The sequence below is a fragment of the Mastigoproctus giganteus genome, chromosome 6 (genome assembly GCF_048544385.1).
Source record: "Mastigoproctus giganteus isolate SK-2022 chromosome 6, ASM4854438v1, whole genome shotgun sequence".
NCBI classification, from domain to species: domain Eukaryota; kingdom Metazoa; phylum Arthropoda; class Arachnida; order Uropygi; family Thelyphonidae; genus Mastigoproctus; species Mastigoproctus giganteus.
Genome location: NC_143580.1, coordinates 213,609,316 through 213,624,411, shown reverse-complemented (window position 1 = coordinate 213,624,411; position 15,096 = coordinate 213,609,316). Strand labels below are relative to the sequence as shown.

Below are 15,096 nucleotides of genomic sequence, written 5' to 3'. Positions count from 1 at the left end.
AAAATCAAAAGTAAGTTGTCAGACATCTCTGTCCTTCTAAAAGAAATTTTACTGACAAATAATCATTTTTATTACTTCTTTCTCAATAAATACTTCAGCCTCTTGCTACATGATCCAGCACATAGGCATATGGAGAATGACTTTTTTTCTTCTTCAACATACTTCTCAAATTCCAACAAAATCAAGTAGGTAGGTCAGAAGTAAAGATACTGAAGGAATATTAACATTCATATTTATATCACACTGATGGCCATTTTAATTTTTTTTTTTTTTTTGAGGCACATGTAATATGCTGTTACTAGGTTTATGCAATAAAACAGTGGTGGCCAACCTTTTCCCAAACAGAGGCCATATTCAAAGTTAGATTTGTTTTGCGAGGCACACTGAGTGATTCGATTCATTTTCCACATCTTGTTACATGTAAAAAAGAAAGTTTCTATTCTCATGTCACCATTTTTATTTTCAGGCTATACATCAAAAATGCAAATTCCCAACACTTATGTGCAACAAATCTTTCAGTGATTTATTTTTCAGATTTTATTAAAATTATAAAAATATGACTTACTTTTGTTTTGTTTTTTAAATTACTTTACTTTTGCTTTTAAATGCTCACTGCTTTTCAATATTAAGGTAAATAAATAAACATAAATGATACACCTAAAATTGAATATATCCAAAAAAAAATTTTTTAAGTAACGTTTATAACACAATAACATTTAATGATATAATTGAGGCTGGATATTTTTAGATAATTGTTCAAAATTTGGTTGAAAATTTGCAATTCTCAATACGGAACGAAGATACATATCTGTTATTCTGTTTCTTTTTAAATATTTGATTTCATTCATGAAAAAATTTATTTGCAAACATACGTTGATCAGAACAAAGTAGCCATTTTCATAGCTGCATGGGCCATACAAAAATTATTAGCGGGCTGCATTCGGCCCACAGGCAATTAGTTGGACACCACTGCAATAAAACAAGTTTTTTGATTGGTATAGTTTAGGGATGGATGCATGAACAATTAAAAAACTTTTATGGAGGCCAAAAACATATCAGAGTAAACATATAGACTAGACAGGGAGAAAGGAAAATCAAAAATCACCCCCAGATTCAACCATCAATACTGAACTCTCCTCGATCAAATCTTTTAAAAAGAATATTCATAATCATGAATACCAACAACAAAATGACTACTATGCTGATTCAAGTAGGTCCACTTACAGAACAAAGTACAACACCCTCCCTGATCCTACGTCACACAGTATCAGATGTCATACTGAAAACTCTCCAGCACCTTAATTCCCTGAATATTCTGCCACAGTTAAAGGCTTGGAGTTTTAAGGTTATCAAATTTCTGCTATATACATCTGAAGTCTTGATCTAATATGCCAACCTTAAATTATATAATAATGGTCAACAACACAATGGCAATTACCAAACTTTTGTGCATCAAAACATTAACACCTAAAGCCCACTCTCAGGCCATTTGAATGTCAGTTACAAGTAACACATAAGTCACATACCATAAGGCTGATTTATCTGTCTGCAGAATGGAAAGCATGTAGAAAACCCCAAAGAATGTTACACCATAATTTAGGACCGACTAATTTGATCTAACCTGGAAAAGACTAAAAAGTACCTGAGTCACTGATGGCATTTTTAACCTACTTCTTCCAATATGAGTGGTAAATGACAAACCATTCGAGACCTAGGAATAAACCACAAGACCTAGGAATAAACCACTATTTATTCCTAGGTCTTGAATGTCAGAGTTTGTTGGTAGTTCAGGATTGTCTATTATTTTTCTGTATTCTCTGATGAGAGCACATTTTCTTTGGAGGTCTATTGGTGGGATATGGCTCAAGACAGGTAGCCAAAAGGTAGGCATGGACCTGACTGTTCCGGTTATGATGCACATGGTGTTATTTGGCTGTCCATCCAGCTTTTTTATGTGGTTACTGTTAAACCAAACTGGAGCACAGTACTCAGCAGCTGCATAGACAAGACCGAGAGCAAGGCACAGTCCTCTATTATGTGTTGGATGGTCTGACTGTTGGCTGCGCAGTCACATGTTGGGGAAGGAATTTTGCCCCACTTATAGAAGGTCTGCACATCTGCTGTGGTGCATTCGTGCCCTGTTTAATGCTAGCCATATCCTACGAGGCTGGTCAAACCCAGGTGGTGTTTCAGATACAAGGCATGGAATGACATCGAGGGGAGTTTTGTAGCTACTCTTCATTCAGGTATCCAGAAGATTGAAATTGGCTTGTTGAAATTGGTGGATGTCTGGAACAGAGCCTATTTATTCCTAAGTCTCGAATGTTGGAGTTTGTTGATAGTTCAGGACTGTCTATTATTTTTCTGTATTCTCTGATGAGGGCACATTTTCTTCGGAAGTCTGTTGGTGGGATGTGGCTCAAGACAGGCAGCCAAAAGGTAGGGGTGGACCTGACCGTTCCGGTTATGATGCATATGGTGTTATTTAGCTGTACATCCACCTTTTTTATGTGGTTACTGTTAAGCCAAACTGGAGCACAGTACTCAGCAGCTGCATAGACAAGCCCAAGAGCTGACGAACATAAGGTCGAGGCAGAGGAGCTCCATGTGGTACACATAGCTTTTGCAGTGGATGGATAATATAATATAACTAGTGTATAACCTATCATATAATGATGGCAAAAAATGTGTGTATTTCCACCTTTGGGGGATGCTTTGTCCTTTTAGTAACAACACACCAAAGCTCATCATTAAGGTTGGGCATTGTATTCGCTGATTGGAGATTACCCACAGTAATGGTGTCATCTCCAATTAGTGATGCTAATATCTTTTAAGCAAAGAGTATCACCTAAAAATGAATTTGCCATTTGTTTAAAAACAGACACATTCTCACTGGAGAATGTATGTTGAAGTTATTCCTAAAGATAAACATAAAAGTTTTATCTTGTTATTTTCAATCAAGAGTGTTATAATATTGTCCTTCGAGCTGATGAATACACAGATGGTTGATGGGTTCTTTGGAATTTTCTTGGCGAAGTTACTACTTTGGCCTTAGAATACCAGATGCAATTTTTTATTGTGCATTATGCGTGTACAAGAATGCACTCATGGGCCAATTTACATGTTGTGCAGAGTGGAAAACTATGAATAGCTCATAGAAAAAGGAAGCCTATGTCAGGCTGTTGTGAATCACATGTCGGTCCATGTTGAGATAACAAGGCAGACTAATTAACATTTACTTAAATATAATGTAATGTTTCACAGATATAAATAAAGTAAAAACATATCATACTTGCAGACCAAATCCTGAACCTGGTGTGTCATACAAATAAACTGGAAGTTTTTCAATTGATTCGAGTACTGCTACAAGCTTCCTCACAAGTGCAACTGATGATATCATTGCCCTGTATAAATGGAAAAAAAGATATTAAGAAATGTCAAATTACTAGTTAAGAAATACTGTATTCCATCCTGTCATCAAGTATAATAAAAAAATAAAAAAAACTTTGACAACTATTACTATACAGGGTAGAAGTTTACTAATCAGGCCTATTGAAGAATTTAAAAATTCTGAAACATTACAAATTATTTAGTTCTATTGTGTAGGAATTTAACTTAATGCAATATATTTTACACAGTAAAATTCACCTGATAATAACAATCGATGTAATTTAATTAGTTTTATTCACATTACAAACAACCATACAATATTAACAGAGGCAGGCTTGAAGTGGTGAAACCCATGTTTAGTCTCTAGAGAAAAGTTTCCGGCATCCCCCCCTCCCCCCATACTTCACCTTCAACCCATGCACGGTACTAAATACTATAGGTTTTGATATCTTTCGTGTTTGGGGTTTTCATTAAAAAAAAAAAAAAAAAAATACAATGCAAGAAAGCAAGCTTATGCAGCATCAGCAAAAAAAAAAACAAACTCTTCCATTTAACTCATCTATTCACTCCAAATGCTTATCCAGCTCAGACTTAAATTTATTTAAGTTATCAACTTTCACAACAGATGGAAATCTGTTCCAGCAATCAACAACCAGCTGGGAAAAGGAAAGCTGCCGCACATCAATACTACAACTGTCTTTCCTCAGTTTCAATCTATTCCCCCTCAGGTTCTTAATCTGAGCAAGAAGAAGAATCCCAGCTAGATCAACCTGTTTAAGGCTATATATACCTCAATCAGATCACCTCGCATGTGCCTAGTCTCTAGGCACTGCAATTTCCAGGATTAACCCTATCTTCGTAAGAGCACCCCATTGTTCCATTCACCAATCTTGTTGCCCATCTTTGTACTCGTTCTAGCAAATCTACATCCTTCCTAAAATGGGGCCTACAGACGTGTACACAGTATTCAAGGTGTGGCTGACCATTGCCTAGTAACAATGGGATAATCATAGCAAAATTCCTATATATCATTGACAAAACTCCATGAGCTGCTCTGGCAGCCTGTCTGCACTGCTTAGAGAACTTCATATCTGACTGCACAATTACCCCCAGGTATTTTTCATTCTCCACCTCCCTGAGTGTAGTACCGCACAGTTCGTACGTTTCTCTTGGGTTACTGCTACCCATATGCAGTACTTTGCATTTGTCAATGTTAAACTTCGGTTGCTACTTCTCGGTCCATTTGCAGTGGCATACTGTTCTTACTGTCATTAACAACCCTGCCAACCTTTTTATCATCTGCAAACTTGGACATTAAGCCTGGTGTACCCTCATCAGTATCGTTGATGAACACACAAAACAACAGTGGGCCCAACTCCGAACCCTGAGGAACTCCACTAATCACATTTGTCCATGAAGAACAGAGTCCACTGATTACCACTCAACCATCCTTTTATTCATTGTAGCAACTTGCCCTTAATGCCATACTGCTCCAATTTGTACAACAGTCTTCCATGTGCATCAGTATCAAAAGCTTTCCTGAAATCCAAATATATAATATCAAAATTATTTTTTGCATTCAGTTCCATTCTGACCACATGATAGAATCCAAATAAATTGGTCAGACAAGACCTCCCTTTAACAAATCCATGCTGTGTCTTAACTATTACTGCAGTCTTCTGTAGATGATCCTGCAATGCTTCTTTAACCAGTGGCTCCATTATTTTCCACAGAAAAAGTTGAACTAATAGGTCTACAGTTACTTGTGTCACCTTTTGAGATCTCTTTGTGAATTGAGGACACCTCCAGTCCATGGGAACCTCCCCTAAATCTAAGAAAGCTGTCAAAATTATGGCTAAGGGTTTGCTTACTTCATTTGTTGCCTCCCTTAATATAACTAGATAGATCCCAACCACCCCGGGTGCCTTCTTTATATTTAACTTCAACAATTTGTCCTCCACTTTGCTTTCAGTTATTAGAAAATCACTGAGCTCCCTGTTAGAGTTTGATAAGCTTCTGGCATTCCCCTCCTTGAATAATTCCTCATGTGCGAATGTAAATGCAAAATACGCATTCAGTTTTTCAGCTACTGAGCATGATTATCAATAGTCAAACCATCTATGTTAAGTGGACCAATCTGATTCATCCCTTTAATTCTTGAGTTTACATAAGTAAAGAACACTCTTTGCATCCTTTGCCAAAGATTTCTTGTAATCTACCTTCACCTGCCTAACCTCCTGTGTGACTTAATTACAGACTAGCTTATATCTACCATAGATTTCTGTGTTGCCTGATAATTTATATGCATCCCATGCATTTTTCTTCTCTGACACAAGCCTGATTAATTTATCTGACATCCATTTAGGCCTAAAACTTGAACAGTATTTCTTAGTTGGTATGAAAAGCCTAGTAGTCTCCAGATTAAGTCCCTGCAGACTTTCCATTTAGAATTCACCATTGGAAACATCATCAGTTGATCCCACTGTATAGAATTTAAAAACTGTCTCTGACCACTGTAATCTCCTTTCCTAAGGTAAAAGCCCTTCCCTTTACCCTTAATGGTAGTTACATCTTTTAAGTAAATCCCACATCAGTACGCTGTGATCACTGTCACACAGTGGTTCTTTTATCTGCAAATTCTTAATGCATGAATAATCGGATAATCGGATCTGTTTGCCTCTTTAATATGTTGCTGTAGAAAACAGTTATCCAATAAATCCACAAAAGTCTTGCTAGTGTGCAAGTGACCAACCTACAAGTTTAGTCAATATCTGGAAAGTTAAAATCCTCCATTATAAGAAATTTAATTTAATGGCCCACTCTATTTCTCTGCACAACTGTTCGTTGTACTCATCAGAGTCATTAGGCCTATAAAACACACCTACTCTCGTTTTCCCTTTCCCAGAGCTAATGTTACACCACACTGACTCAACATTGCATTGTCCACCAATGTCAATGGGATGCACTTCCTTAGATTTTATGTGGTTCTTGGCATAATCCCTCCTCCCTTCCTGCCCTGTCTATCCTTTCTGTACACATTGTACTCTCCAAATTCCAATTCTGCACTGCTTATATCTGTGTGACAACATTTCTCTGATATCACAACAATATCTGCCTTTGAAATCTTGACCAGAACTTCAAACTCATCAAACTTATTAACTATATTTCTATCTAGCAGTGGTGTACATGCAAATATACATGCAGCTGTTCTTACTCTTAGTTATCCTAACAAAGCCCATGTATTTTTATTTGTTTCATTATGACTCCCAGCAGTACTGGAAATTCCAAGCAAATTGTTTTCCAGGCTGCTGCTCATTCCAATAGAAGCAATGCAAGAATCATTTTTGCTTCTGCCTGCGGCTACTGTTAATCTTTTAGTCTGTGTATCCCCCAAGCCAGCAGTTTTCCGCCCCATCTAACACTGTCTTAATAGCATCAGCAAATATTCTTGCACCCTTTCTATTTAAGTGTACCCCATTCCTGTAGACGCAGTCTCTCCAGTTTACAAGCACAGACCATGCTGAAAAAAAAATTCTACCCCATGAGCCTGATTGAGCCTGCACAATCTCTCCTGGGCCAAATTGATTGTAAAAGCTCTCATCATTATATTAATTTCTTCGAGGACATCTACCCTGCACCTCAAACTCTCAGATGCCAGAAAGACTGCTGAGTTGGTGCCAAATTTCTCACTCACTCACTCTTTAGTTAGATCATGTCCTGTTCCCAAAATATCCACAAACATTTCAGATTTCGCACATTTTTTGAGACTGATGCATTGGAGAATCGCCCCCTTTGTTTCTCCCCCGAGCCACAGCACTCCTGCTACTCTGATTTTTGCTTTGCAGCTAGTCTGGGTCAGATTAATTAACAATGGCATTTAATACGATTAATAAATTTTATTGATAAAACTATACTAAGCTAACAGATTCCTAATACCGTGCTCATATTATGCTTATATGTCCTTCTACCAAAGATTTCACATTCAGACATGCTGCACAAATTTCATTAAAAAAAAAAAAAAAAAAAAAGGAAAAAGAAATTAACAACAGCAGAAATGATCCAAAAAGTGCTACACTTATATCAGTTTCTTGAAAACAGAAATTAATGTCACTGATTAGCATTTTTAATAATATTAATTCAAAACAGTCAGATTATCCAAAAGTAGCTGCCTTATCTACAGGATATAAAAATTTGAGCACAGCATGCTAAATCATGCCAGTTGTTTGTAAAGCAATTGACACATAATTTAGCAATTAGTTGAGGAGGTATAATTTTAACATTTTTTTTACCAAATGGAATTATCCAAACAAACTATTTTTTTTGGGGGGGGGGGGGGAGTTTTCAGTGGTGTACATTCCCTTCATTAGTTCTTCCAGCTTATGATAAATTACAAGGCAGTTCCTGCTTTACGAGTTTTTTTTCCCCAAGTATCAAGTATCAACAAAATATGAAATATGAACATTAATTGCAAAAAATGAATGTTAAACATTCATAAATACTGCATTCCAAACCACGTGCATAGCTATACAATACAGTGTACCCCACTTTACGATATTAATCAGTTCCAGAGACAACATTGTATCGTGAAGATATTATAATGTAAACCCAATAACACTATTTTTTGGTAATTCGTTACAAGACCTTGGAAGTTGAAATTTTCACTGTATAACTAAGCTATTTATCTCTCTAAAATGTCATTAAGGTCACGAGCATGGTTTGTAAATTTTATTAGTTACCAATTCAAATCATTAAAATGCACTACACTTTCATTGTTATCATACGTTCCGTTATAAGAATCAATTTTGAATGCCCTTGTGATATTTTTCTAAAGTACATTTCTGGAGGTCACGACCAAAAAACAAAAACAATTGCAATCTCTGGGTTATTGGGCTTTTCTGTTAGTGCAAACAATTATAATCGGGTAGTAAACTCAATGTTATTGCATTTGCGAAAATACCGATATCTGGAATTGTGTGGATTTTTACGTTATTGTGGTGAAATGTGTTTCCCCTTCCATGAAATATTCAATCATATAAAACACACAAATAAATTTTCAGAATCTTCTCTTCATTTTTTTTTTAAGTTTCAGTAACTTGTTACTCCATGCAAATTGTTAGTTGCAATTTGTGTGTGCCATTAAAAAATGCTTATGCATGCAATCGTGACATTTATAAATAAAAGAGATGATTATCTTGGAAACAAACACCTCTTGAAGCATTTCTGAAGAAGACGACTCCTTGTGCAACAAACCAATGGGTGCCAAACTAATAATGAGTGATCAACGAGTGTGCATTTAGTCGATGATGATGAAGAATAAATATTCTTTAACATTTGTAAGTCGTAAATAATTTCTTTATCATTATAATGTGCTTGATTTTACAAGCTACGTTTTCATTTCTTTGGATAAATTAATCATTGTTTAAACAAACAAATTAGCTAACTAATTTCATTGGCGAGAAAGTAATCCCTGTTTTTAACATTATGTCTATGGGAAATAAATTCCCACTTTACGAGCGCGCGCTAGGAACAAATTAACTCGTAAAGTCAGAACTACCTGTTACAAAAACGTTACAACTTTTCAGTCTACTTCATGTATGCTAAATTTTTGGCGGCAATGGAAGATCAACACATTTAATTAAAATGTCTTTAGTCCTTCCCAGTAAAAACAATTTTTGCACTGAATCACACTTTACAGAAAATGAAAGTATCTCTAGCTAATACTAAAACTATGTATAAATAAATTAAATGCAGTAAAACATTGGACTTCACATATGTTTACACATTCTATAAATATACTTCTGAAAACAAATTGCAACTTACCCATCAAGCTGCATTTTACTTCGAAAACAGGATTTAAATAAGTTAACTCTGTCTTTCTGAAGCTTATTGCAATTAGGAATAAGTACACTTCCTTCTTCATAACTCTACAAAGAAAATTAAAAAAGTATCTCCTGCATTCCATAAATTAAAGGCCATAATAACACAATACTTCTATGACCTAAAATTAAGACAACTAATTTATATAGGAAACAAAATAATTATTACTGATTAAGAAAAAAGCAAGATTATATTGGCTGAAGTTGTTTGTTATTTAGGAGCAATAGCAACTAAGGCCATATTGCTCCGGGAATATGTGGTGGTCATTCCCTGACCTTTCAGCATCCTCCGTATTTGGTGGTGACAGGTTCGAACCCCAGTCTAATCAAGAAGAATGTGCTACGCACTGCAGCTCCTTCCCACCTGGCTACGAAGGTGCCTAGATTAAATTGGACTGAGTATCTCTGGAAAATGACAATTAAGGCAACTCAAACTATTGTTCATATCCTTAGATCATATGAATTATAAGGATATAAACATCAACAGAAATCGGGGTGCCTGCTTATGGCAACCAACAATAATAAGTGACTTAATGACACAAGTTAATGGCAATGCAATCAGTGCATATCAGAACTTGTCAGTGCTGGTTACACAGGTGAACAAGCATTTTCCACAGTGTGTGAAAAAAAAAAAAAAAAAAAAAAAAAAAAAAGTGCACTAGTAAATCATTAGATATTGATTGCAAATCTGTTTTTACTTTTCCTCTAGAACTTCTAAGTTATACTGATATTTAAAAATTTATATAGATATAAAAAAAAATTCTTATGAATTAGAATAACAAGAATATAAAAATTCTTGTTATTCTAACAAGAAAACAAAAATAGTAGTTTTTAGATATATACCAATAACTTTTTTTGGATTAAAATGCAAAAATATAAAAATTATAACATAATTTTTTTTTTTTTATTCAGTTCAGATTCTGGTATCCAAAGATGGTTGTAAAAATGTCAAGCAGCTAATTTATTACCATTTTTGGCTATCAATTTAAATGCATGACTTATATGAATTGTATGCTTTATTCCTTAGATTAAAGGAGTAAAGGATACAATATACCTGCCCATTAAAAATAAATATATAAATTAATTAGAGGAATACAAAGTAATATTTAATTTCCTTACAACTAGAACATCAAGTTTTGCTATTCAAAAAAAACCTACATTCCTTCCAAGTAAGGTTGACAATGCTTGAACAAGTCCACTGCTATGAAGTTCATATGCAGAGATAGCTCGTTCATCTTGAAGTAATGATGCAAGTTCTTCAAGAGAATCGTGAAGCATTTTTCGCCACTCAGCAGGCTGAAAATTAAATATATATTTTATTTTTTTTTAATCAATAAAACATAAAATAAGAAAATCCAGAATATAATAAAAATGTGGGTTTTGTATATACCTTGACATACTTGCACAACAGTATACAATATGCTGAGTGGACAATCACACAGCAAGGCACTGAGTCCACTAGTTCACAAAAGCGTTTCACAGGTATTTTCATCAATGCTTACTACACCGCTGTCTATAATTCTGTCGCATTCCTGGGCGGAGGATCCAAAGCTTGAATGAACCTTTCCACTACATCCAAAAGATGCTCCACGGGGTTCATATCCAGTGAACAGAGAGGCCATTCCATGGTGGTAAATTCTGCAGAATGCTCTTCGAACCATGTTCTAGTCGCCATGACTTTGTGGGGGAAGGAACATTGTCCTACTGGAATTGTCAAAGAGTCCACTGCCCAATGGGTGCACGATGATCACGAAGGGATGCAGATGGCCTGCAAGGATGGACACGTAACCTGGACCATTCAGAGATGTATCTAGACATATCAGAAGTCCCAGCATGTGCCAGTTGAACACGCCCCAGACCATTACCGACCGTCCACCTGCTTGAACAGTTCCTTGTTGACATGACGGGTGCATAGCTTGTTGCAGTTTCCGCCAGATATGCACCCTCCTGTCCGCTCAAAATAACTGTAAACAGGACTCATTGGACCAGGAGACCAGTCTCCAATCATCCAAGGTCCAGCGCCGATGTTCTTTCGCCCAGTTGAGGCGTAGAGTCCTGTGTCGTGGTGTTAGCAATGGGACTCTGATGGGTTGGCGGCTCCCATAGCCTACTGTGGCTAATGATCACCTGATGGCTTGGTGGAGATGTTTCTGGCACCTCCCTCATTGAAATGGGTGGTGATTTGTGTCACTGTCAATCTCTGGTTGGCTGAAACAATGCAAGACAGACGTCGACAGCCACATTCATCCACCACCTTTCTCCGCCCACAGCACTGTCCACGATGAGATGTCATTCAGGAAATGCCGTATTCCCGATCCACTCTTAATACTGTTGAACGGGGATAGTGCAATTTCTATACCACTTCTGTAATAGAGTAACCCATGTGCCAGGCACCTACTACCACCCCTTTTTCAAAGTCGGTTAACTCAAAATGTTTATCCATACTGACATCGAATTACTATCTACATGGATGCAGTGAACCTATATACCTGCCAAGTGGCGGGTTCGTCCACTAGCGAAAGTGGATGACAGCATTGGGTTGCCTGGGAACCAGGTATCCCACGAATTCTGTCCTTTCAGTGTATATGTCCAAAAGTATTTGGCCACATTCCTTCGTAAATATTGTGGACTGTTCTGAACACCCTCCCACGTGCAAATTGGCTCAGATATACCAATAAATCTTGTAAACCTGCCTGTTCAGTAGCAACACATTAGAAGTCAATATAGGCTGTAGATTGGAACTTGCATACTTTTAACATGAGGTGGTGGTTGGACACCATATCAATAACCTTTCTCTGCTGCAACTCATTTGTTCCTCCCAAAATTCTTCTTTGTAGAAGATGTTATTCAAAGATGAAAGAATTTAGATAATACTTCAATGGAAAAAAAAAAAAAAAAAAAAGTCTGGGCAGCCTCATAAATTCACAGAACATGTTCTACAAACCATAAAGATGATAGTTTGTGTTTCATGCATATCTCTGCACAAAACATTATGGACCAAATTCAAGAAGACACAACATCCATCAATATGGAACTACACTGTTTTGGATTCGATGGGTGGACAGCTGTGATTCAAGTCCAATATCAATCACCAATGTGAAATGTTTGTAGCGGTGTCTCATTCCCATGTTCATGAACAACTGTAAAACAGTGGTAGAAAAAGCTACAGAGTAATGAATCTTACTAAAAAAACACAATGCTTCATTCAGTGGATGTGGTCTAGTTATCGAGATTGTCCGGAAGACACTTCCTGTCAGAGTTTACTACCTCAATCATGAAGTTTGGCCCACGAAGTCTGTGATATGGGACTATTTCAGCTAGTTTGGATTAGTCTGTTGATGATGTGCCCGAAATCATGAAGACCATTCTCTATTTGGATGTTTGTACAATTATGCACTACTTGCACTGTGGCAGTACTACAGTATAGATAGTAGAGTCACACTGTATGACGCTATTCCATGTCATAGAAAACTGGTTTTGCTGCTTCAGTTCTTCTCACAATGAATTTTCTGGAACAAATTGGAGCATAATTTAGGCTGCAGACAAAAAACGACCTTCCTAGCTGAATCTAAGCCTTGTAAGAGGAATGGAGGGAAATTCTGACCAAGACCTAAGGAAAGTTGGTGGAAAGTATGCCAAGGAAGGTTGAAATTATCGTACAGGCCTTACAATTTATCAGGTTTTTGAGTTAGAAGCATAGTCGTATTATGTTCATAAATTATTTGGATATAATATGACTATATATCCAAATACTTTTGGTCATATAAGAATTCAAAAAAGATGACTGATTTCACCATAAGGAAATGTCAGTGGCTATTCTGTCAGCACCTACAATTGCAGGTAGTAGTGGCAACAGTAATTAGCACCAGAAAAATGTAACTGATCAGAGCAGCAATCTCTTGATTAGGGATGCCACATAATTTGGGTTTAAGTTACTTAAACTTATTATTTTTTAATTTATGTTTATTTCATTATAAAAAGGTGTACAGTATCTTTTTTATTTTGTGGTGATCTATAATTGATGTTTACTTAGTACCTCTATATAAAGAATAAAATTATATACTGTGTGTGTATATATATAAAATTTGTATTATTAAATGTAATTTTTATAATTATATTATTGTAATAAATATCATATAACATATATATTTTTAATATTATATATATATACATACAGAGAGAGAATCAGATCTAACAGACAGAAAACTGAGTAGGGGTGCCACAAAATAAAATAAATGACTTAGGGGTGCCGTTATTAAAAAAAGGTTGAAACCATTGGTATACATATTCATATACATACTGTATATTTATACATATACATATGCATTTGAATTTAACATAAGAAAGTAAGTGATCCTGTACAGTAGTTATAATTCATCTCTCTTATTTTATGTACATTTGTCGCCTTTTATATGGTTTTCCATGGAATTATGGTGTTCTCATTACATAACTTTTTTAGGAACCTATTTCTTGTATTATGCAGGGATTACTTGTAGTTTTGAAGGAAATAAAACAAGTAATTGGCAGAGTTAACTTTAACTTACTTATAAAGTCATTTCTGGAACTTTCAAGTCACGCCTCATATTTATCACCACCTAGTTCTTTAAAATTCTGCTGAATGATTTTACTGATAGTGTGTAATGCGCATGAAGTGTTACCCAAATTTTTGAGAATGGTCATGTTCTCAACTTTTGGATAGCACCCCATATAAAGTACATGAAAATAAATAAGGCATTAACAAATTTTGTTTGTTATTGAAATACTGTAGGGGGTAGTGCAGTAACATAGAATTACAAATATACCTACAAGAAAGTAAAAGTGTCATTTATGATGACATGCTGTGTGTATGGGGGGGGGGATAAATATGAACATGACCTGCTGGTAGAATACCAAAGGACAGGATTTTTGCACAGAACAGATTCCACAGATTCTCAACATTCTGAAAGGAACTCCATACCACATGGAAGGCCTGTGCTAGAGATGAGTACCAACCAGAGAGAGACTGCACATTTTAACAATACATCTCTGAAGAGTTGGTTGCACCATTTGGAAAAATCACTCCAACAGTTCAAACAATCATCCTAAAGGTCTGAGAATGCACTGGAGTAAGTTAGGTGAAACTGAAATAAAGAAATATAGTATGCTTACTGTCATAGTCATATTGCCCAATGGTAATGAAAATGAGGACCACACATAAATGCCATTAGTATATAGAAAACTTGATGTGCAACATGGTCATGATTGGAAACACTGTTGAAAAAATGTGATAGGGAGACACTGTAAACTAAAATTAAAGATGAGTTAAACATAATTATGCAAGTACAGGGGCTGTTGGAAGTTCATGGTAGTGGCACAGTGTTAAAAATGCCTATACTTAATGTATAGCACTTCAAATAGTAACCTACAAAGTTTTGAGTAGTTTCAATGTCTTTTGTTAATTACAGGTCATGAATGTTGTTGTTGTTGTTATTTGGTTTTTAGGAGCATTAGCAACTAAGGCCATATTGCTCCGGTGCGGTGGTCATTCCCTGACCTCTCCGCATGCTCCGTATTTGGTGGTGACGGGCTCGAACCCCGGTCTAATCAAGAAGCGTGTGCTACGCACTGCTGCTCCTTCCCACCTGGCTACGGAGGCGCCACACACAGGTCATGAAGGCAACAAACTTAAATGAGAATGATATTTTCAGTCACCAGCACAGTCATCCAATATTTGGAAAAAAGGGACTAATGCCAAAGGAAATTCATGAGGATATGGTAAAAATATTGGGGGTGGATGCCCCCTTCCTATTCCATAGTTAAGAAGAGGACAGCAGAATTTAAACAAGGGAGG

General features: G+C 36.2%; 1 protein-coding gene across 8 annotated transcripts in view; it reads right to left on the bottom strand.

The window, feature by feature from the left end:
• Ufd4 (ubiquitin fusion-degradation 4-like) overlaps positions 1–15,096 on the bottom strand; it is a 729,475-nt gene that overhangs the window by 414,288 nt on the left and 300,091 nt on the right. For all 8 annotated transcript variants that reach the window (XM_090376711.1, XM_090376719.1, XM_090376714.1 and 5 more), the window contains exons 16-18: positions 10,425–10,562; positions 9,211–9,314; positions 3,293–3,404 (exon numbers count right to left, since the gene is read on the bottom strand). In XM_090376711.1, coding sequence (XP_090232837.1) covers positions 3,293–3,404; positions 9,211–9,314; positions 10,425–10,562 — 354 coding nt within the window. The remainder of the gene's footprint in view (positions 1–3,292; positions 3,405–9,210; positions 9,315–10,424; positions 10,563–15,096) is intronic.